Here is a 25,284-nt window from a genome sequence, read left to right on the forward strand (position 1 = left end):
CATTAAAACCCATCACCTTGTTCCACTACTTTAACCCTATTTGATCCTTCCCCAGGCCAACGGCCTGAGAGGACAGGACACTACCACTCAACACACGCTGTAACTCTTTTGATGAGTATAGGGTTACTTGGTAGGGTAATTCAAATATACATTGCATTTGGAAAGTATTCAGACCCCTTGACTTTTTCCACATTTTGTTACGTTACAGAGTTATTCTAAAATGGATTACAATGTATTTTTTCCTCATCAATCTACACACAATAAAAAACTTAAATAGCACATTTACATAAGAATTCAGACCCTTCACTCAGTACTTTGTTGAAGCACCTTTGGCAGCGATTACAGCCTCGAGTCTTCTTGGGTATGATGCTACAAGTTCGACACACCTGTATTTGGGGAGCTTCTCCCATTCTTCTCTGCAGATCCTCTCAAGCTCTGTCACGTAGGTTGGGGAGTGTCATTGCACAGCTATTTTAAGGTCTCTCCAGAGATGTTTGATCGGGTTCAAATCCGGGCTCTGGCTTGGCCACTCAAGGACATTCAGAGACTTCTCCCAAAGCTAATCCTGTGTTGTCTTGGCTGTGTGCTGTTTTTTCTCTAGTATCCTTAATGTGATGACATGCTATTTTATCAAATCGATTACCTAATGTTTAATTATTTGATTAAATTAATCAGGCAATAACTAACTCATTAGGAAACCGGGGCACCACGGAAGCATTGGTTTATATAGAGTGACTTTTTCCCGACTCCACTCTTAAAGATGATTCTTTCATATCAATAGCAGTCAATTATTCATTATAATATTCCTTCTATCAGTCTCATCTGAACGTCGTAATATTCTTGGTTATCTGCATGAACCCTAGAACAAACCCTAACTTAAATTATGAATCAGCGATATAAGAATTTTGCTTAACTATTTATTTACTAACTCAAATCACAGAAATACATGAAAACACACAGTAGATATTATACATTGGGTTGCTAACAATGATACAAAAAAAGTCCCTAGCGGGCAAAGCCGATATGATGGATTGGTAGACAAAAGATAGGGGTTGTGGACCGATAAAGAGTGGGAAACTCATAGAGGATTACTACACTCACAGAATTGCTAATACTTCACAGGGCGGCAGGGTAGCCTAGTGGTTAGAGCGTTGGACTAGTTACCGGAAGGTTGCAAGTTCAAACCCCTGAGCTGACAAGGTACAAGTCTGTCGTTCTGCCCCTGAACGGGCAGTTAACCCACTTTTCCGAGGCTGTCATTGAAAATAAGAATTTGTTCTTAACTGACTTGCCTATTTAAATAAAGGTATAAATAAAAAACATGAATGACTGCTCATTTGAAAAGAAAATGCAATTCATTTTTATGCCCGTATGTCGTTGCTCTGTTGGAATCTGGTCCGTCTGCTGGAGAGTTCATCAGTCTCTCTGGTTGCATTTCCCGAAGATCAAAGTCTTTGTGGTTGTTAGAATGGATACTTCAGAGTACCATTCGGGAAATGTTCTCATAGATTAGATGTTTCGGCGTTTGTCTGTATTCTCGTCTCAAATTACGTAATTTCTAGCTGCAGACTAGTAATTTGTGTCATCTAGAATTTCTCACTTATTCTGTAGTGAATTGATAGTCTCAGAGATGAACCATTTCCAGTCGTGTAGCCAATGCTCCACGTGGTATAGTCTTGTCCCTTGGTAGAGTCGTAGTTTAATCCACTTCACACACCAGCATCACCCGGCATGTTTTGGTCTTAGAAATTCAACCATTTGCAACCTTAGCTTTACATCAGGGTTTGCGTGGTCTGGTGTGAATTTCATCAGGAGTGGGTTTTATACGTTTCAGTAGAAAAGGGCAGTCCATGATGCCTAATGTGATGTCTGGGCTCACGGGGTGTGGCCACTGACTAGTCAATCTTTGTATGAAAATCCATGCTCTCATTTAGAAGACTAATATCACATTACATCTTTCACAAATAGTTTAATGTTTAATCACATACTTTTCACAATATTTAGATGTAAACCTGCCAGCTGGTAAATGTACACTTCAAAGGAAACCGTTATGTGTGTTTCCTGTCCTTCATGAGATCACCAAATGAAACACACTTATCATAACTGCCCCTTAAGCATCCACAGACCATTCCTACATTCTCAAAAGTAGATCTACACCCAGAAAGGGCCACATCATGACAGTGCTTACTGTCATTGTCCCATTGGAAGATGAACCTTCGACCCCCAGTCTGAGGTCCTGAGCGCTCTGGAGCAGGTTTTCATCAAGGATCTCTCTGTACTTTGCACCGTTCATCTTTGCCTTGATTCTGACTAGTCTCCCAGTCCCTGCCGCTGAAAAACATCCCCAGAGCATGATGCTGCCACTACCATGCTTCACCATAGGGATGGTGCCAGGTTTCCTCCAGACGTGATGCTTGGCATTCAGGCCAAAGAGTTCAGTCTTGGTTTCATCAGACCAGAGAAATAGTCTGTCGGCTGTCATGTGCCTTTTACGGAGGTGTGGCTTCCGTCTGGTCACTCTACCATGAAGGCCTGATTGATGGAGTTCTGCAGAGATGGTTGTCCTTCTGGAATGTTCTCCCATCTCCACAGAGGAACTATGGAGCTCTGTCTGAGTGACCATCGGGTTCTTAGTCACCTGACCAAGGTCCTTTTCACCCGATTGTTCAGTTTGGCGGCCAGTTCTAGGAAGAGTCTTGGTGGTTCCAAACTTCTTCCATTTAAGAATGATGGAGGCCACTGTGTTCTTGGGGACCTTCAATACTGCAGAATTTATTTTGTAACCTTCCTCAACACAATGCTGTCTTGGAGCTCTATGGACAATTCCTTCGACCTCATGGCTTTGTTTTTACTCTGACATGCACTGTCAACTGTGGGAACTTATATAGACTGTTGTGTGCATTTCCAAATCATGTCCAATCAATTAAATTTACCACAGGTGGACTCCAATGAAGTTGTAGAAACATCTCAAAGATGATCAAAGGAAACAGGATTAATTTGAGCTCAATTTCGAGTCTCATAGCATTTATAAAAACCTGTTTTTGCTTTGTAATTATGGGGTATTGTGTGTAGATTGATGAGGAAAACATTTAATTTAATATATTTTATAATAAATCTGTAACGTAACAAAATGTTTAAAAAAGTCAATGGGTCTGAATACTTTCCAAATGCATATATATATATATATATATATATATATATGCAAAATATTCAATGCCTACCGTCGTTAAACCTTGCTGAAAAAGTAGAAGAAAAAATGGATGGTTTTAATTATGAACATCTCAAACGCTACTGGTTGGACAGGTGTAGTGTTTGTTACGCAAGATAGAGGAGAGTCGTGTCTCGTCAGAGATCGCATTTATTTGGGGAGATTAATATGACCTTTTCATTGAAGACAGGAGAAACATATTGCTTCAGCTGATAATAAAACATGTCTTGTTCAGTTACTTTTGCCTCAACTTATTTCCAACTTTCTAGCAAGTCATGTTCAGAGCAGCTAGCTAGATAATTTAGCCAAAAACTAAGCTATACTGTAGCTACTCTCACCTAATAATTATCATCACAATAACTAAAACGGGAGGTAACAGTCACAAAGTTTAATTGGCTTATTAGCCAATGTGTATTATTTAACATACTATTAATTTAGGATAGCTACTGTGATTGGTAAATGGGTTGCAAAAATATGACCAATAGGAGTCCCTATTGAAATATGTAAACGCCTTTATTTTTCAATCTGTATAACCCATGATGTCAATGGACCAAAAGTACTCCCGGAGATGTGCTTAAAAAAAATGAAGGATTAATAAAGGCCTATCTCAATTGAATCACTTGTTCTAGTGCTAAATACTGTCGGTGATTCTAACATAAAATTGAGAGCACCAGTTTTACCAATGAAAAACGATTTAACCATATTTAAATTCACTTTGATTCAACACTGCTCTCTGCTGGTCCGAGCAGAGTACTAAAGAAAACGTTAATGTGATTCTATCGCGAGATTTAATTTCCAAGTAGGGCTCGTTGAAGAGAGCTGTAAAATAAGTGTGCTGTGCAGTTTGCCAGATCTCACGGTAATGTTACTCAATCAACCAGCTAAGCAAACGTTTAGGGCGGTCGAATGTATATTACCGTGGCTAGGTAGCTAGATGTTGCAGAGCTCGCTGATGCAAAGCTACATTTCAATTGCAGGGCGAAGTTTTGTGTCAGGCCAGGGGCCGCTTTAAGCAGTCTGTGACATTTGGACTAGTTTGACAAGCCACGGCACTGGCACTGTGCTTATACTGACTGGACTGGAATAATTTGTTTTGACTTCATCTCTTTCCACAACGGCCTAGCGAAGGCTCCTATTGTTTAAAGAAGATAAACATGAGCTTTCTTTTGTGAGTATTCGTTATTATTATTTTGATGTGCTTGTTCAATGTGCCAGCCTTTTCAAGTTAATGTTACCATTTCCACCGTTGTTGGATATGTTAACGTTAGCTAGCTAAGCTAACACACAGTTAACTATTTTAGGTTAACTAGCTAGCTGGCTAACAACATGTAAAGCCAGGTTAGCTAGCTGAGTGTCTGCAGTGAGTGTAACTGGCTAAACTGTTGGTTGGTTGGTTTGGTAATTTAACTAGCGCTAGGTCTATAACGTCAGCTGAACGCTGCCTTGTATTAATTGCTAATTTACAATGTCTAGATAAACTAACGTTAGTTAGTCTAGCTAGCCAAGGTTAACTATTATAAATATTATATATTGCTAGTTAACTAGGTAGCTACTTACACAACAGAGGGAAATAGTACATTTGGGTATTTAAAGCATTAGCAATTTTGTGCCATTAATTTAACTGGCGAGATGCAAGTACATAGGCCTTAGTTATTAGCTGGCCATGTCTATCTAGCTTGCTAAAAAGAGGAGTCGTTTTACAGTCGGAGTGTCTCTTTTCCGTTTACATAACTTTGTCAAACACTGGAATGAAAGCCAGCTAAATTGTTAGCTAATTTGCTAGTTAGCTGACTGTATCAAAGAGAGCACTTTGGCTGTTACTATTTATTAAGAGGGTGTGAGGTCAGCTTTTGTTATTGTTTAAATCAGATTATGTACTCTTTCCTGTTCCATAACAATTTATTTCAATCAAATAAATGAGTAGTCTACTGTATCACTCTCTACTTCACTTCTCTTGTTTCCCTTTATGAGAGACACACTATCCAACTCATCTAATTTCTCACACAGTGGCAATCGGTCTTCCAAGACCTTCAAGCCCAAGAAGAACATCCCAGAGGGATCTCACCAGTATGAGCTGTTGAAACATGCAGAGGCTACACTGGGCAGTGGGAATTTACGCATGGCTGTCATGCTGCCTGATGGGGAAGACTTGAACGAGTGGGTGGCTGTCAACAGTAAGGAACAAGTCTGCTTCTCTATTCAATAAACACCACTAACATAGTAGGCCTAAAAAACAACATTGACTGTTAAACAGAGCTCATCGTCCACTCCTGTTGGTGCTTTGTTTGTCTCTGGTCTTCCACCAAGACAGACGACTCGTCCGGCGGATATCTCACATCCTCTGGCACACACACATTCTCTCTTACACACACAAACAGATGACCTCTGTCACTCAGTGGACTGACTAGTTAGGTTTCTGCTGTGAGATTAGCAAATAGAGAACCAGGCTACGCTAACATCATTAAGACAGAGTTCAATCTATGACAAAATCATTTCTGAGGAGTTGTTCCTCCTGTTTCAATATAGAATGGGAGGATGGTTTGACAGGTGGAACTTTCAGAACATTGCTCATTTACTGACTTCAGTGTGTATTAGATGAGACTGTATTTGATTTCATGTGTGTTTGAGAGGAATACATGGGAGTCTAGCTATTTGGGGACCCTGAGCAAGATCTAATTTGCAGTAGACTGCGTATAGGGAGAGGTGACTCTGGAGGGGTGGAGGAATGTGAGAATGCCTTTGTGCCCCTTATGTCTGCCTACACACTAATTAGATCTGAGATCACACACTAGCACTTTGATTTTCTTCAATATGAATGTTGTCTGTAGGATATAAAAGTCTCTGAAGCTCAGCTAACATGTCCCACATGATGCCACATGTCCTTGTTATTTCTTTAATTCCACAGCTGTAGATTTCTTCAACCAGATCAACATGCTCTATGGTACCATAACAGACTTCTGCACTGAAGAGCGCTGTCCTGTCATGTCTGCTGGGCCCAAGTAAGTGTGGGTGTGGTTGTGTAGGTACGTGCATGTGCTTGCTTGCCTTTATGTCATGTCATAATGATAATTGCCATTCATGAAACTTCTCTTCTGTAGATATGAGTATCATTGGGCAGATGGAACCAACATCAAAAAGCCAATCAAATGCTCAGCTCCCAAGTACATTGATTACCTAATGACCTGGGTGCAGGACCAGCTCGATGACGAGACACTCTTCCCATCTAAGATAGGTATGTGTTCATGTCTTTCATGTTTTTCCATAACCATGTCTTTCACATTGCATTTGTATTAAAGTGACACCATAATTTATCAGAATACCCCATCTCTGTTTAATCTGTACACTTTGTACCCTTGTCTTTGCCCTGAAGGTGTCCCGTTCAAGCGGAACTTCATGTCGGTGGCTAAGACCATCCTGAAGCGCCTGTTCAGGGTCTACGCCCACATCTACCACCAGCACTTTGACTCTGTGATGCAGCTGCAGGAGGAGGCCCACCTAAACACCTCCTTCAAACACTTCATCTTCTTCGTTCAGGTACTGGACTGGAGCCCACTATCAATGTAGCCTGGTTCCCAAGTCTATTTCAGTACTGAAACCGACCTCTATGAACGTCACAGGAATAAATAGGCCTATAATTTCTTGGTAATTGAAGTGGTGGAAAAAGTACCCAATTGTCATATTTGAGTAAAAGTAAAGATACCTTAATAGAAAATGACTTGAGTGGAAGTCACCCAGTAAAATACTACTGGAGTAAAAGTATAAAAGTATTTGGTTTTAAATATACTTAAGTATCAAAAGTAAATGTAATTGCTATAATTCACGTAAGTATCAAAAGGACAAGTGTAAATAATTTCAAATTCCTTTATATTAAGCAAAGCAGACGCCCACATTTTCAAGTTAATTTTGTATTTTTATGGATAGCCACGGGCACGCTCGAACTCTCAGACATAATTTACAGACGAGGCATGTGTTTAGTGAGTCTACCAGATCTGAGGCATTAGGGATGACCAGGGATCTTCTCTTGATACGTGTGTGTGAATTAGACCATATTCCTGTCCTGCTAAGCATTCAAAATGTAACGAGTACTTTCGAGTGTCAGGGAAAATGCATGGAGTAAAAAGTACATTATTTTCTTTAGGAATATAGTGAAGTAAAAGTTATCAAAAATATGAATAGGTAAGTACAGATACCCCAAGAAAATGACTTTAGTACTTTAAAATATTTCTACTTGAGTACTTTACACGACTGGGTAATTCTATAGTACTGGCAAGGCTACGCTAAAATATAAAGTTGTAAAACCTGGTTCCCAGTCGAGCGTATCTGCTTTAGTTAGCTCGTTTGATGTTGACTCAAACAAAGTTGCAACCAGGCTATCCTCAGATTATGCGACCTAGAACTGGAGGCCATGAGCCTTTGAGTAGGACTGAGATATTATCTTTATAACGATGAATTGGGTTTATATAGCGCTTTTCCAGATGCTCAAAGTGCTTTGCAATGGTAAGGGGTAACTCACCTTATCCACCACCAATCTGTAGCAATTGTCTGCTTTAACCCAAGTATTCTCTTTTTGTCTTTTTCAGGAGTTTAACTTGATTGAAAGGAAAGAGCTGGTCCCACTACAGGATTTGATTGAGAAGCTGACCACCAAGGACAGATAAACCCAGGCTGACTGATCATTTTAACTCTGTGATAGTCTACTATTCTTTTTGCACAGATACCCCTTCTGCCCTGCCCTGGCCTATATGTATACAGCATATGCTAACTTTGCGAACATGTTCTCTAGAAAGCCAGGTAAGTAGGAAGAGTCTTGCACTGTTATAGGCACTAGGGTAATACTATGGGGGAGTTCTATACTACTGTCTGAGCCGGTATGTGCTCTATAGTTGGATGTACTATGTGGTTTTAATTTGGATGGATCCCTAAAACTGAAATAACTATGTATTGACATCCTCTGTGTGTTGTATATTTACAGTACCAGCCAAAAGTTTGGACACACCTACTCATTCAAGGGTTTTTCTTTATTTTTACTATTTTCTACATTTTATAATAATAGTGCAGACATCAACTATGAAATAACACATGGAATCATGTAGTAACCAAAAAAGTCTTAAACAAATCAAAATATCAAAATATATTTAATTTGAGATTCTTCAAAATAGTCACCCTTTGCCTTGATGACAGCTTTGCACACTCTTGGCATTCTCTCAACCAACTTCATGAGGTAGTCACCTGGAATGCATTTCAATTCACAGATATGCCTTGTTAAAAGTTAATTGGTGGAATTTCTTTCCTTATTGCGTTTGAGCCAATCAGTTGTGTTGTGACAAGGTAGGGTGGTATACAGAATATAGCCCTATTTGGTAAAAGACCATGTCGATATTATGGCTAGAACAGCTCAAATAAGCAAAGAGAAACAACAGTCCATCATTACATTAAGACATGAAGGTCAGTCAATCCGGAGAATTTTGAGAATGTTGAAAGTTTCTTCAACTGCAGTTGCAAAAACCATCAAGTGCTATGATGAAACTGGCTCCATTGAGGACCGCCACAGGAAAGGAAGACCCAGAGTATTCTCTGCTGCAGAGGCTAATTTCATTAGTTACCAGCCTCAGAAATTGCAGCCCAAATAAATGCTTCAGAGTTTAAGTATCAGACACATCTCAACATCAACTATTCAGAGGAGACTGGTTGAATTGCTGCAAAGACACCACTACTAAAGGACACCAATAAGAGTAGGTGAACAGATTATCTGCACATGTATGGTTCCCGCTGTGAAGTATTGAGGAGGAGGTGTGGGGGTGTTTTTCTGTCGACACTGATTTATTCAGAATTCAAGGCACACTTAACCAGCATGGCTATCGCAGCATTCTGCAGCGACGCGCCATCTCATCTTGTTTGTGCGTAGTGGGACGATCATTTGTTTTTCAACAGGACAATGATGGAGTGCTGCATCAGATGACCTGGCCTCCACAATCACCCGACCTCAACCCAATTGAGATGGTTTGGGATGAGTTGAACCGCAGAGTGAAGGAAAAGCAGCCAACAAGTGCTCAGCATATGTGGGAACTCCTTCAAGACTGTTGGAAAATCGTTCCTCATGAAGCTGGTTGAGAGAATGCCAAGAGTGTGCAAAGCTGTCATCAAGGCAAAGGGTGGCTACTTTGAAGAATCTCAAATATAAAATATACTTTGGTTTAACACTGGTTGTTGTTGTGGTTACTACATGTTTCCATATGTTTTTTCATATTTTTGATATCTGCTATTCTACAATGTAGAAAATAGTACAAATAAAGAAAAGCCCTGGAATGAGTAGGTGTCAACTTTTGACTGGAACTGTATATTAACATTTATCATCTGCTCGTATTGAAGTTCACCACTACAGATTGCACATTTTTAAGAGGGTATAAAAGTTCAAGGGACTACATAAGTATTTGAGCATATTGGTCACATTGTGATTTGCCTCAACATATGGTCATTTTGTAAAAGTCTGTTTTCAATACAATACTGGTAATCCAGCAAATTGCCAAAGCTTTATTTGATGGGCCACATACAGTATACAAGTAAAATATTGTCTTTGAGATCAAGAGTGCCATATCTATAGCCTGTGAGTCTTTCTGGGTAAGTGCTTTCCACACCTGGATTGTGCAACATTTGCCCATTTTTTTAATTTAATTCTCCCCATAGAATGTTTTGGCTAATAAGCCATCAAATGAAATATAATAGCACATTCAGTGCTATATGCTTCTGTTTCAATAGTGTGATGATTCCCTATGCCTTTTGTAAGGTCTGAGTAATGTATTGCTGTGCTGCAGACTGCTGAGGGATGGAATCCAAAATGAAAATGTTTTACTATGCAATAAGTCATGCCACTCTTCAAAATTTCAATGATTACTAGTTTCCATTCACACAGATGGGAACAAATGCTTTTCTTTACGTGTGTTATTCATAGTTAGTGGTGTTACTTTAAAAGGTAGTTGTTGGGACTGAGACGTTGCTTTTGGATGACTTCAATATAGATCTACTAGAGTATGCAGTAAGACATGAAAGCAATGGAATGCTTTGTTAAAATGCCATTTTATCTTGACAACTTTTCAGGAAGATTTGATATGGAGATCTAACTAACTTCTGTTCAGAAATCCACACTGTAAATACAACAATAAGGCCAGGAATTTGCTGTGATATCATATTTTGGTAGCCGGCATGGACTGGTAGTTGTAGGTCTATTAAAGGATTTAGAATGTTATTAGGTCTCTTTTAGAGGTTGTTACTTCTCCCCTCTCCACCATGTCATAGTCCCTTTTTCCTTATATCATTGCGTTTAATTTTTTAATTTAGATTTATAGCTTTAGAAAATTACAATTTAATGTGATTGTGTTGATCATAAGGTGGTAAAGCAACAAAGCCATCTGCCATGCTTCTCTGGGAACATTGCAGCAGAATTTGATCCTGTCTATACTCTTCCTTCAGAAAGTATTCATACCCCTTGACTTATTCTATGTTTAAATAAATACTAATTCTCACCCATCTACACACAATACCCCATAATTAATATTTGTTTTGCAAATGAAATATCTCATTTACATAAGTATTCACACACCAGAGGCAATACTTTGTAGAATCACATTTGGTAATGATTACAGCTGTGAGTCTTTCTGGGTAAGTGCTTTCCACACCTGGATTGTGCAACATTTGCCCATTTTTTTAATTTTTTAAAATTCTTTAAGGTCTGTCAAATTGGTTGTTGATAGACAACCACATTCAGGTCTTGACATTTTTTTTCATTTAGATTTGATGATGCCACTTCGGAACATTCAATGTCATCTTGGTAAGCGACTCCAGTGTAGATTTGGCTTTGTGTTTTAGGTTATTGTCCTGCTGAAAGGTGAATTATTGTTGTATTTAACTAGGCAAGTTAAGAACACCATTCTTATTTACATTGATGGCCTACCCAAACTCTAACTTTGCTGGGCCAATTGTGTGCCGCCCTATGGGACTCCCAATCACGGCCAGTTGTGATACAGCCTGGAATTGAACCAGGGTCTGTAGTGATGCCTCTAGCACTGAGATGCAGTGCGTTAGACTGCTGCGCCACTCGGGAGCCTTCTCCCAGTGTCTGGTCAAAAGCAGACTGAACCAGGTTTACCTCTAGGGTTTTGTCTGTGCTTAGCTCCATTCTGTTTTTTTTTTAATCCTGAAAAACTCCCCAGTCCTTAACGATTACAAGTATACCTATAGCATGATGCAGCCACCACTATGCTTGAAAATATGGAGAGTGGTACTCAGTAATGTAATGTGTTGTATTGGATTTGCCCCAAACATAACACTTTGTATTCAGGACAAAAAGTTTAATTGTTTTGCAACATTTTTTGCAGTATTACTTTACTTTAGTGCCTCGTAAACAGGATGAATGTTTTGGAATATTTGTCTTTACAGGCTTCCCTTTCACTCTGTCAGTTAGGTTCGTATTGTGGAGTAAGTAAGTACAGTGTTGTTATTCCATCCTCAGTTTTTTTTCTTCATATCTCAGCCATTAAACTCTCTGTTTTAAAGTCACCATTGGCCTCGTGGTGAAATCATCCTACATCTCTTGCAGCTGAGTTAGGAAGAATGCCTGTATTTTGTAGTGACTGGGTGTATTGATACACCATCCAAAGTGTAATTAATAACTTCACCATGCTCAAAGGGCTATTCAATGTTTTTATTTTATTTTTTATAGTTTGTTTTTTAATAGCCATCAACCAATAGGTGCCCTTCTTTGCGGTGCATTGGAAAGCCTCCCTGGTCTTTGTGGTTGAATCTGTCTTTGAAATTCACTGCTTGACTGAGGGACCTTACAGGTAATTGTATGCATGTGGTACAGAGAAGAGGTAGTCATTCAAAAATCATGTTAAACACTTATTGCACACACTGAGTCCATGTGATTTGTTAGGCACATTTTTACTCCTGAATGTATTTAGGCTTGCCATAACAAAGGTTTTGAATACTTATTGACTCAAGACAATAAGTATTCAACTTTTCATTTGTAAAATTTTTGAAAAACATATTTCCACTTTGACATTATGGGGCATTGTGTGTAGGCCAGTGAAACAAAATCTAAATTTAATCCTTTTAAAAGTCAGACTAACACAACAAAATGTGGGAAAAGTCAAGGGGTGTAAATACTTTCTGAAGGCACTGTATATTCCCTTTACTGTAATATATATAATATTTTGATAAATGAGTTGTAAATAATGAATTTGATTAGGCTGTTGAAAGTTACTGAACTGTAATATACTGAATGCTGTTTATAAGGCAAATAAAGGTGTTTGACCAGATTGCCTAGTATGTCTCACTTTTGTGGAAAATAAAGTAGACTTCTAGCATAATGTATTTTGTGGTGATCAGATCATATGTGTTGAAAAGATGCTGTGTATAGGGACATTGTAACCAGTATATACACACAAACTGGAAAAATCTAGGCGGATCTACAGTATCTCCCGCACCCACACCCGAGATGGGTGAGGCTCAACAGACAGGCCTCGTGCCCAAATGGTTGACGTATGTCGCGCAGCTGAGTCTCGTGTGGGGACAAATGGATTTGTTTCAGTCAGTCGTCCTGATAAGTAAGCCCTTTCCGCCCTTTGCAGTTTAACCTGTCCCCAGACTTGAATCGTTATAGAGCGTGGTAACAGTGTGGGACTGTTTAGAATTTTAGGGTGTGTGGATTTACTGAGTGACATGCTAATCAATTTGAATTCTGCGCTAATCACACAACTATGAGGTGTGGCTTTAAATCCAGGCAGCAGAGGGTCATCACTAGTTAACACATCCAAAATCATAAACCCTGCCTATTTCTGTTTTAAACCGAACACTACCCACACTGCTAACCTTATGCCTAACCTTAAATTAAGACACAATGTGTGGCTAAAATGGCTAAAAATAACCTATCACATTAACCATATTATTTTGGGGAAGACCAATTGATTCGGAGTTCTGACATATATGTGAAAATGGGTGGGCTGGCATTTCGGTCAAATGCCAAATGGGCTTGGTCTGTTATTTTTTTGCCTATTGGACCTGTCAAATTTTGGGGTGAAATTATTATCTGGCTAATGGACTGGGGTGGGGGCCTTGAAACACTTCTTCTGATTGCACCAAAGACCGTACAGCATGGAGATAGGCTGAAACTGCTTCTCCAATAAAAATCGCTGATAACACTTGTAGGCTATGCCATGTTGACCTTGGCAAGCAATGCTCATGCGTAGAAACACGTCATCGGGGCTAATGGTCTCGCGCCGAACTGCGCATGTGCAGGCCGTCACCTCAAAGGCACTCTTTCGATATAAAGTTGTTTTTGACGAAATTGACGAAGTGTGTCAGTTTGTCACTTTCATGAGGTTAGAATAATAACATGTTCAACTACTTAAGACATTGTCTCGAATATTGGTTGTGCCTTTTAGATTTTGAGAAAATGAAAACAACTAGGTAAGAATTTTTCACTTCTCAAAACCCAGCCTGGTCTGTTTCTTTTAAGCGTTCCTGGAAGTCTCGCAATGTTGCGTCTCTGAGTGTAGGAGCTTGAGCTTTGAAGTTCACAATATAGAAGGGAAGTTCTAAGGTTTGAGCTAGATAGATGGTTATAGCCTGAGAGATCAGCCAATTAAAACCTGTTCCCGCTATAGTGTGCTTTCGAGCGAATAACTTGTCAAGTAGGTGGGGATAAAAATTGTCTGACTTGCGCCTACATGTCGAATACAAAAAGTGTATTTATTTGTTTTCTTTTCTGCATTGTTGTTGTCGAAGCATGTGACGAATAACATTTGATTTGAGATTTCTGCGCTGCATGCCGACAACAAACACAGACAGTGTCTAACGCTCCAGCTTGCTGCAGTAAGGAGAGGGAAGTAGCTAGATAGTGTAGCCAATATCAGACATAGGGATTTTCACCGAAAATGTACAACCACGGCATTACAATCTAACGTTAAATTTTTTAGATACCCCCCAAACAATTACTCAGATAAAAACAGAATTATTCTGAATACTCCCACGCCATGTTAGCCATAAACTACCAAACTGGGAAGAGCTCATTAGGATCTCTGAATGACTAAACTGAACTGACTGAACCGAATCTGTATAACGCCACTCGATTCTTCTTCTATGGTATAATGGTGGTCAGTTTAAGGTGCTTGCTGCCACCTACTGTGCTGGAGTTTGGTCAATCAGTTCAAATCAAATAAAACTTTTTGTGTCATATGCACCGAATACAACAAGTGAGACCTTACCGTGAAATGCTTACTTGGCATCCACTGGCAGGTTACTGGGCTCATTCACCGATACTCATCTGAAGTCCATGCACGAGTACTCCTTGTGTGGAAGAGAAATCATGAACTAAACTAAACTAATGGATTGAGGCATCAAGGTTAATCTTAATTTCTGATTTCTGAACAGTGAGTTCAAGAAAGAGTTAAGAAAATATTTACGAAATAAAGTAAAGTAAAAAATAATAAGTAACAATAAAATAACAATAACGAGGCTATATACAGGGGGTACCTGTACCGCGGGGGTACAGGTTAGTCGAGGTAATTTGTACAGGTAGGTTGGGGTGAAGTGACTATGCATAGATAATAATGTACAAAACAAATAGAAGGGGGGTATGTAAATAATCAATGTAAATAGTCCGGTGACCATTTGATTCATTGTTCAGCAGTCTTGTGGATTGGGGTAGAAGCTGTTAAGGAGCCTTTTGGTCCTAGACTTGGTGCTCCAGTACCACTTGCTGTGCGGTAGCAGAGAAAACAATCTATGACTTGGGTGACTGGAGTCTCTGACAATTTTGGGGGCTTTTCTCTGACACCTAGTGTATACTGTATGTCCTGGATGGCAGGAAATTTGGCACCAGTGATGTACTGGGCCGTGCGCACTACCCTCTGTAGCACCTTACGGTCAAATGCAGAGCAGTTGCCATACCAGGCAGTGATGCAACTGGTCAGGAAACTCTCAATGGTGCAGCTGTAGAACTTTTTGAGGATCTGGGGACCTATGCCAAATCTTTTCAGCCTCGTGAGGGAGAAAAGGTGTTGTCGTGCCCTCTTCAGGACTGTCTTGGTGTGTTTGGACCATTATAGTTTGTTGGTAATGTGGACACCAAGGAACTTGAAACTCTCGACCCGCTCCACTACAGCCCCGTCAATTTTAATGGGGGCCTGTTCAGGCCGCCTTTTCCTGTAGTTCATGATCAGCTCCTTTGTCTTGCTCGCATTGAGGGACAGGTTGTTGTCCTGGCACTACACTACCAGGTCTCTGACCACCTCCCTATAGGCTGTCTCATCATTGTCGGTGATCAGGCCTTCCACTGTTGTGTCATCAGCAAACTTAATGATGGTGTTGGAGTTGAGTTTGGCCATGCAGTCGTGAGTGAACAGGGAGTACAGGAGGGGACTAAGTACACACCCCTGAGGGGCCCCAGTGTTGAGCATCAGTATGGCAGGTGTGTTGTTGCCTACCCTTACCACCTGGGGGCGGCCCATCAGGAAGTCCAGGATCCAGTTGCAGAGGGAGGTATTTTCGCTGAGCTGTAGTCAATGAACAGCATTCTCAAATAGGTTTTCGTCTTGTCCAGGTGGGAAAGGACAGTGTGGAGAGCGATTGAGATGGCATCATCTGTTGGGGCGGTATGGTATGCTAATCGGAGTGGGTCTAGGGTACCCGGGAGGATGCTGGTGACGTGAGCCATGACCAGCCTTTCAAACCACTTCATGGCTACCGACGTGAATGCTGCGGAGCGGTAATTATTTAGGCAGGTTACCTTCAGTTCCTTGAGTACAGGGACTGGGTTGGTCTGCTTGAAACATGTAGGGTATTACAGACTCGGTCAGGGAGAGATTGAAAATGTCAGTGAAGACACTTGCCACTTGGTCCATGCATGCTTTGAGTACATGTCCTGGTAATCTGTCTGGCCCCGTGGCTTTGTGAATGTTCTAGGTTTCCCCTTGCAGTGCGTAATAGTTTTCAAGCCCTGCCACATCTGACGAGCATCAGAGCTGGAGTAGTAGGATCCGATCTTAGTCCTGTATTGACTCTTTGCTTGTTTGATGGTTCGTCTGAGGGTTTAGCGGGATTTCTTATAAGCGTTCGGATTATTGTCCGGCTCCTTGAAAGCGGCAGCTCTAGCCTTTAGCTCGATGCGGATGTTGCCTGTAATCCATGGCTTCTGGTTGGGATATGTACGTATGGTCACTGTGAGGACGACGTCGTCAATGAACGATGACTGAGGTGGTATAATCCTCAATGCCATTGGATGAATCCCGGAACATATTCCAGTCTGTGCTAGCAAAACAGTCCTGCAGCGTAGCATCCGCACCATCTGACCACTTCCATATTGAGCGAGTCACTGGCACTTCCTGCTTTAGTTTTTGCGTGTAAGCAGGAATCAGGAGGATAGAATTATGGTCAGATTTGCCAATGGTGGGCAGGGGAGATCTTTGTATGCATCTCTGTGTGTGGAGTAAAGGTGGTCTAGAGTTTTTGTTTTCCTCTGGTTGCACATGTGACATGCTGGTAGAAAGGGATTTAAGTTTGCCTGCATTAAAGACCCCGACCACTTTGTGCGCTGCTTCTGGATTAGCATTTTCTTGTTTGCTTATGACCTTATAGAGTTGGTTGAGTGCGGTCTTAGTGCTAGCATTGGTTTGTGGTGGTAAATAGACGGCTACGAATAATATAGTGTGGTCTACAGCTTATCATAAGGTACTCTACCTCAGACGAGCTATACCTCAAGACGTCTTTATTATTTGACATTGCACACTCTTATTTGACACTCTCACCCCCACCCCTAGTCTTACCAGTCGTAGCTTCTCTGTCCTGCCGGTGCGTGGAAAATCCCGCCAGCTCTATATTATCCGTGTCGTCGTTCATTCACAACTCGGTGAAACATAAGATATTACAGTTTTTAATGTCCCGTTGGTAGGAAAGTCTTGATCGTAGGTCATCGATTTTATTTTCCAATATTGCACGTTGGCCAATAGAACGGATGGTAGTGGAAGTTTACTCGCTCACCTATGAATTCTCAGAAGTGCGCGTGTGCAATAACTCAATTCGCCTTTGCACTCCTACACAATGCAATTTTTTGAAACTTTGGCAAAGGGTGAAGTCTACAAAACTTTGTTCACTCTGTTCTTAACAGATTGTAGTTTTGGGAACAGAAACTGTATTGAGCTATAAATGATGGTCAAAATCCATCTCATTCCATCTGCCCACTGCTGGGCAATGGGCTTCCTCTATCTACCGTATTGGGTAGTGAGTGGAAATGCCAAACAGATGCTTCATATTTATATGTCCGGTGAAATATCTGTCTCATTGTTCTATCTATGGAATAGCATCTCCCCACAGGGACTGTTTACCCATGATAGGCTACAGTATGTGACTGACAGCTGTTGTCGGCAAAATTTCAAACATCACAAAGTGTAACTGGTGTGAAATGGCTAGCTAGCGAGTGGGGTGCGCGCTAATAGAGTTTCAATCGGTTTCCTCACTCGCTCTGAGACTTGAAGTTGTTGTTTCCCTTGCTCCGCAAGGGCTGCAGCTTTTGTGGAGCAACGATGCTTCGAGGGTTTCAGTTGTTGGTGTGTGCAGAGGGTCCCTGGTGCTAGGAGAGGGATGGAAGCAAAACTGTTACAAAAGCGAGAGCTCAATCAGAACTGTATTACACTCCCTACAACTGTAACGAAACCTTGGATTTCCATAAAAATAGAACAAATATCTCTGTCACGCATGCCCCGGAAAGAGGATGTCATAGACTTCTAAACGACAGTATGGAGAAGAGAATAACATTTATTTCAAATGAAGGCAATATTGGTAAGTACAATATAAAATTGTCACCACCTTGGATGGGGTTAGCAAGAGAACTCATCTTATTTAGCTTAGTTGGCTAGTTTTGCACAATTAATCAAATTGCTAAAAGCTTCGTACCGTATGTTGCATTGTTTCCTGTTCATCAACAAAGTGATGCACAATTAGATAGCTCCATGGCCTACTACTGTTCCAATTTTAAGCAATACTCTAGTTACACTATATATACAAAAGTATGTGAACACCCCTTCAAATTAGTATATTCGGCTATTTCAGCCACACTCGTCGCTGACAGGTGTATAAAATTGAGCACACCGCCATGCAATCTCCATAGACAAACTTTGGCAGTAGAATGGCCTTACTGAAGAGCTCAATCAATGACTTTCAATGTGACACCATCATAGGATACCACCTTTCCAACAAGTCGAATTTCTGGCCTGCTAGAGCTACCCCGTAAGTGTTGTTATTGTGAAGTGAAAACTTCTAGGAACAACAATGTCTCAGCCACCAAGTTTTCGGCCACACAAGTTCACAGAATGGGACCGCTGAGTGCGTAGTGTGTAAAAACCTTCTGTCCTCGGTTGCAACGCTCACTACTGAGTTCCAAACTGTCTCTGGAAACAACATCAGCACAAGAACTGTTCCTCGGGAGCTTCATGAAATGGGTTTCTATGGCCGAGTAGCCACACACAAGCCTAAGATCACCATGCGAAATGTCAAGCGACAGCTGGAGTGATGTGAAGCTCGCTGACATTGGACTCTGAAGCAGTGGAAACGTTCTCTGGGGTGATGGACACTTCACCATCTGGCAGTCCATCGGACGAATCTGGATTTACATTTACATTACATTTAAGTCATTTAGCAGACGCTCTTATGATTTGGCGGATGCCAGGAGAAAGCAACCTGCCCGAATGCGTAGTGCCAACTGAAACGTTTCGTGGAGGAGGAATAATGGTCTGGGGCTGTATTTCATGGTTATGTCTGTAATTCTTGCCTCAATATATTTCATGATGTGTAACAACAATGTGCCAAGTCTTGATTTAGTGCGGTAAGCCGCCTCAATGTTTGCAGCCGTAGGTGATATCATTCTACGAGCTGATATGTCATCAGTACTGTGGAATAATTATAACGTTACGGTATGATTTAAATTGAGAAATCTGATCTGAAAACCATGCAGCCTTTATTTTGATCCTGTCAGTATTGACACTGTCTCAACGATGCACTTGGAGAATGTGCTCTCTGGTGTTTTGGGAAACGCATGCTACATCTATGACCATTGTAGGACAGATGCATCGTTAAAACACTCTAAGCTTAAGTTCCATCACTATCGCGGAACTGGGCTCTGGACTGTGTATGTAAATATCTTAAAATTTGTTTCCTAACACCCCCACATGATCCGACTGAGCATTTCAAGGGCCAAAGGATGCTCAGGGAAATAATTATTACAAATATATTTTGAGTTATTTTCATTAAATAAACACATACAGTGATTGATTAGACATACAGTGAGGATGATTTAAATTACAAAGACTGCATGGGGATTTATTTTACAATGAAAACTTCTTCTATAAAAATGAATAATACAAATGTGTCCCTCTGCTGCTAAATTAATATAGGGGAAACACTGGTATATATGTGTTAGTGTGTATTTGTGTATTTGCCTATACATGCTGTGTTTAGAATACAGCAGCTGCCATCTGTCCCACTCTGCACTGGACAGTGTCTGTTAGACAGATGGCCCCACCCTGAACAGCTGAGTATGGAGACAGGGCAGGGCACCACTACTAAACACCAATACACCCTCGGCTGCCCACCCACCATACATTACCCCAGTGCAATCAATCATGTCAAACATGTCTCTCTTTTCTTCTCTGTCTCTCACTTACACAGTCTTTCAGTTCCTTAATCTAAATAGCTAGTTTTGTACTGACATTAAAGTTGCACCAAATGGTGAATAAATACTATGCCCATCTCCAACACTCTCCAACCATCATTAGAATCAGACAGGCTCTACATGTACCTTGGGATGTTTTCATTAAGAAATTGCTTCTCCATTTCTACACTGACCACAAGAGGGCATGACGCACCCAGGTATGACTGAATTGGAGAGAGGTTTGGAATTATAAATTATGGGTGCACTGACTGCTTGTATCAAACTTTGAAGTTATTGGCATTGTCCCAAACCAGAAACACATTCCATAAACTGTTAATTCTCCCATCACTCATCTCTCTCTGCCAATCTAGAGCCTGGCACCACTTTCACTCTCAGTTTACTCAGTACTGATTAGCCTACAGCCCAATACTACATAATGCACCAAGGGCAAAATTGTGGTGTAGATATTGTGGGGGACGAACAGTAGAAGGGGGTCCTCCCCTGGATTTTCTTTTGACATTTGAAAACAATTCAACACAGTTTGACATGACTTAAACGGTTTTCTGCTGAAAATATGCAGAATTCTTTGGTGTACAGTTGAAGTTGGAAGTTTACATACACTTCGGTTGGAGTCATAACTAGTTTTTCAACAACTCCACAAATTTCATGTTAACAAACTATATTTCACTTATAATTCACTGAATCACAATTCCAGTGGGTCAGAAGTTTACATACACTAAGTTGACTGTGCCTTTAAACAGTTTGGAAAATTCCAGAAAATTATGTCATGGCTTTAGAAGCTTCTGATAGGCTAATTGACATACTTTGAGTCATACTTTGAGTCAACTGGAACAACTCAAAGTCAGTGCCTCTTTGCTTGACATAATGGGAAAATCAAAAGAAATCAGACAAGGCCTCAGAAAAAAAAATGTAGAGCTCCACAAGTCTGGTTTATCCTTGGGAGTCATTTCCAAATGCCTGAAGGTACCACATTCATCTGTACAAAGAATACTGTGCAAGTATAAACACCATGGGACCACGCTGCCTTCAATACTGCTCAGGAAGGAAACGTTCTGTCTCCTAGAGATGAATGTACTTTGGTGCGAAAAATGCAAATCAATCCCAGAACAACAGCAAAGGACCTTGTGAAGATGCTGTAGGAAACAGGTACAAAAGCATCTATATCCACAGTATAACGAGTCCCATATCGACATAACCTGAAAGGCCGCTCAGCAAGGAAGAAGCCACTGCTCCAAAACCGCCATAAAAAAGCCAGACTACTGCACATGGGGACAAAGATCATACTTTTTGGAAAAATGTCCTCTGGTCTGATGAAACAAAAATAGAACTGTTTGGCCATAATGAACATTGTTATGTTTGGAGGAAAAAGGGGGAGGCTTGCAAGCCGAAGAACACCATCCCAACCGTGAAGCACGGGGGTGGCAGTATCATGTTGTGGGGGTGCTTTCCTGCTGGAGGGACTGGGGCACTTCACAAAATAGATGGCTACATGAGGAATTGAAAATTATGTGGATGTATTGAAGCAACATCTCAAGACATCAGTCAGGAAGTTAAAGCTTGGTCGCAAATGGGTCTTCCAAATGGACAATGACCCCAAGCATACTTCCAAAGTTGTGGCAAAATGGCTTAAGGACAACAAAGTAAAGGTAGTGGCCATCACAAAGCCCTGACCTCAATCCTATAGAAATGTTGTAGGCAGAAATGAAAAAGTGTGTGCGAGGAAGGAGGCCTACACACCTACTCAGTTACACCAGCTCTGTCAGGAGGAATGGGCCAAAATTCATCCAACTTATTGTGGGAAGCTTGTGGAAGGATACCCGAAAGGTTTGACCCAACTTAAACAATTTATTTGCGATGCTACCAAATATTAATTGAGTGTATGTAAACTTTTGACCCACTGGGAATGTGATGACAGAAATAAAAGCTGAAGTAAATCATTATCTCTACTATTATTCTGACATTTCACATTCTTAAAATAAAGTGGTGATCCTAGGTCCTAGGTCCAAACTGACCGAAGACAGAGAATTTTTACAAGGATTAAATGTCAGGAATTGTGAAAAACTGAGTTTAAATGTATTTGGCTAAGGTGTATGTAAACATCCAACTTTAACTGTTTTTGTACATCATGAATGGGACACAATTTTATACAAATAAATGTGACCTGTTCAGTGTAAACAGATATGAAGTTAATAAATCAAATACATAAATATAAGAGTGTCATGAATAAATACTTTTTAGTTAGAGAGAGATTGAAAGAGCAAGAGAGTGAGAAATATGCTGTGGGACGAGTCAGCTCTTTTCTGACTGGAGGAAAATATTTCAAATTCAAAGAAAAACCAAGGAATTGATGTAGTCTATACAACTCAGACCGTAATAAACTTGAATGTTATATTTTTTTATGTATGAACTAGGGTTCAAGAATTTAATTGACAAGTGTTACACAATAGCCTACAGCACCCGACGTCACAGGAAGGACAAAAAGATCATCAACCACCCGAGCCACGGCCTGTTCACTCCGTTATCATTAAGAAGGCGAGTTCAGTACAAGTGCATCAAAGCTGGGACTGAGACACTGAAAAACAGCTTCTATCTCAAGACCGTTAAGACTTTTAAATAGCCATCACTAGCCGGCTACCACCCGGTTACTCAACCCTGCACCTTAGAGGCTGCTGCCCTATATACATAGACATGGAATCACTGGCCACTTTAATAATGGAACACTAGTCATAATGTTTCCATACTGCTTTACTCATATCACATTCAGGAGAAGACCCAGATGCAGACAGTGTCGAAGTAATAAAAGTTTATTACTAGAACAGGGGGCAGGCAAAATGACAATTCAAGGGCAGGCAGAGGCCAGTAAATCCAGATCAGAGTCCACAAGGTGCAGAATGGCAGACAGGCTCAGGATCAGGGCAGGCAGAATGGTCAAAACCGGGAAAACTAGAAAAAGACAGGAACTCTGCCCAGAAGGCCAGCAGAGCAGGCCACCGGAGTCGCCTCTTCACTGTTGACTTTGAGACTGGTGTTTTGCGGGTTATATTTAATGAATCTGCGAGTTGAGGACTTGTGAGGCATCTGTTTCTCAAACTAGACACTTGAATCTACTTGTCGTCTTGCTCAGTTGTGCACCGGGGCCTCCCACTCCTCTTTCTATTCTTGTTAGAGCCAGTTTGCGCTGTTCTGTGAAGGGAGTAGTACACAGCGTTGTACAATATCTTCAGTTTCTTGGCAATTTCTCGCATGGAGTAGCCTTCATTTCTCAGAACAAGAATAGACTGATGAGTTTCAGAAGAAAGTTCTTTGTGGCTGGCCATTTTTACCCTGTAATCAAACCCACAAATGCTAATGCTCCAGATACTCAACTAGTCTAAAGAAGGCCAGTTTTATTGCTTCTTTAATAAGCAGAACAGTTTTCAGCTGTGCTAACATAATTACAAATGGAGTGATGGTTGCTGATAATGGGCCTCTGTACGCCTATTGTAACGAGTGTGCTGAGAATCGGGAAAGAAGTTCAGGGAGTGAGTGTTTCAATAAATAAAAGCAACAATAAATACGAAGCACAAACAACGCACCGACATGAAAACAGAGTCAATAACACCTGCGGAAAGAACCAAGGGAAGTGACAAATATAGGGAAGATAATCAAGGAAGTGATGGAGTCCAGGTGAATGTCATGAGGCGCAGGTGTGCGAGACGATGGTGACAGGTGTGCGGGATAATGACCTAGAGGCTGGAGAGGGATTATGTGTGGCACCTATGTAGATATTCCATTAAAAATCAGCTGTTTCCAGCTACAATAGTCATTTACAACATTAACAATGTATACACTGCATTTCTGATCAATTTTATGTTATTTTAATGGACATTTTTTTTTTTTTCTTTCAAAAACAAGGACATTTCTAATGACCCAAAACTTTTGAATGGCAGTGTATATGTTTCTTCATTCCATTCTTTTACTTTTAGATTTGTGTGTATTGTTGTGAATTGTTAGATACTACTGTATTGTTGGAGCTAGTAACATGAAGCAATTCGCTACACCAGGAATGACATCTGCTTAATATGTGTACAGTATGTGACCAATACAATTTGATTTATAATACCCTGAGCACTCACATCTGCATTTGAATCACTTGAATCACTTGTGTTTGAAGAGTCAATCCGATAACGAAACGAAACCTAGAGAGGCGTAGACAGGAATGTAACAAGACTAACATCATTTCCTAAATACCTGTTCAACACAATACATTTCTGACTATAACATCCCATAACTTTGCAACCTGTTGAATTGACCCATGGTTCTTCAGAAGGCACACCTCCCAGGTGAGCAAGATACTATACAATACACTCTAAACATATGATGTAAGTATGACCTACAGCAATTCAGAGAAAGAGAGAGAGAGAGGTGTGCTGTCCAATCTCTAGAGCAGAGCAGGGAGAGGAGTGAGACCGTGTGAGGGACTTCATTCTTGAGCACTGCCGTTGAACTTGACAATAAAAAGCATAACGTTCTCAGATAAGCTTCTCCTGTTCTGATTTAACAGATTCATGGACTGTGAGAAGAGTTTCTCAACATCCACAGATATGGTGGGGAGCCACAAATAAAGAGAAGTAATGCGGGCCCCAGTTTGTAGCCTGTCTTTCAGCTCCTGCACACCAGTCCACTGCTCTCACCTGTCTGGCATCAGTTTTGTTTATTGACATGTAGTTGTGCCACTCCTCTTCAGAAACCTCACTCAAAGCAGGGATGATGTGCACATAGTCCTTCCTCTTTCCTGGACCCTTTCACTCATTTTGGATCGAATATATAAAGAGAGCTAGTCTCTGGTGCCTTTCCATCACAGCCTGCAGTTTAATGGCACATTCTCCATGGCAGCCTTAAAGAGCTCTGCACACACATCTCTCTCTTGCTCTGGAAGTTCCTCCAGCTGAGTGGTGGTGCCAGTCATCTGCCTCTGCCTTGCTGCCATACTCCAAGACATGTGTAGGTTCTGCAACTGGTCTGAACCCAGATGAAAGCCACCAATAGGAAGCTCAGAGAGAGAACCCTGTGCAGTTCTTCGAAAGGTCCGTCTACAGCAACAGGTATGGACGAACCAGACATTTCACCAGGAGAGTCATGTCTTCTTTAATATGATACGAAGGATAGGGTTTAGAATTCTATAACCATGGAAAGAATTCTCCCCTCCAAAAGAATTGCTGTAAGTATGTGTTAGTATCTGTACAGCTTCCACAAGTGCCTCTAAGCACACCCCTCTCATTTGTCCTATGTTGTTGTTCTGTCTGTGTCCAGATACGTCTTTGCAGCGAACCTGTATGAGAATGAGAGTCTGAACGAGACAGAGTGGTCTATCTAC

The 25,284-nt window shown here is 40.8% G+C and overlaps 1 protein-coding gene across 1 annotated transcript; it reads left to right on the top strand.

Moving 5' to 3' along the window:
- Positions 1-4,031: 4,031 nt before the first annotated feature.
- On the top strand, positions 4,032-8,294 carry LOC124007248 (MOB kinase activator 1B-like). The gene is made up of 6 exons (XM_046317675.1): positions 4,032-4,376; positions 5,216-5,382; positions 6,114-6,207; positions 6,307-6,440; positions 6,579-6,742; positions 7,789-8,294. The coding sequence occupies exons 1-6, from the start codon at positions 4,363-4,365 to the stop codon at positions 7,864-7,866; spliced, it is 651 nt and encodes a 216-aa protein (XP_046173631.1). The 5' UTR covers positions 4,032-4,362; the 3' UTR covers positions 7,867-8,294.
- Positions 8,295-25,284: the final 16,990 nt, after the last annotated feature.

The sequence above is a fragment of the Oncorhynchus gorbuscha genome, linkage group LG20 (assembly GCF_021184085.1).
Source record: "Oncorhynchus gorbuscha isolate QuinsamMale2020 ecotype Even-year linkage group LG20, OgorEven_v1.0, whole genome shotgun sequence".
NCBI classification, from domain to species: Eukaryota; Metazoa; Chordata; class Actinopteri; order Salmoniformes; family Salmonidae; genus Oncorhynchus; species Oncorhynchus gorbuscha.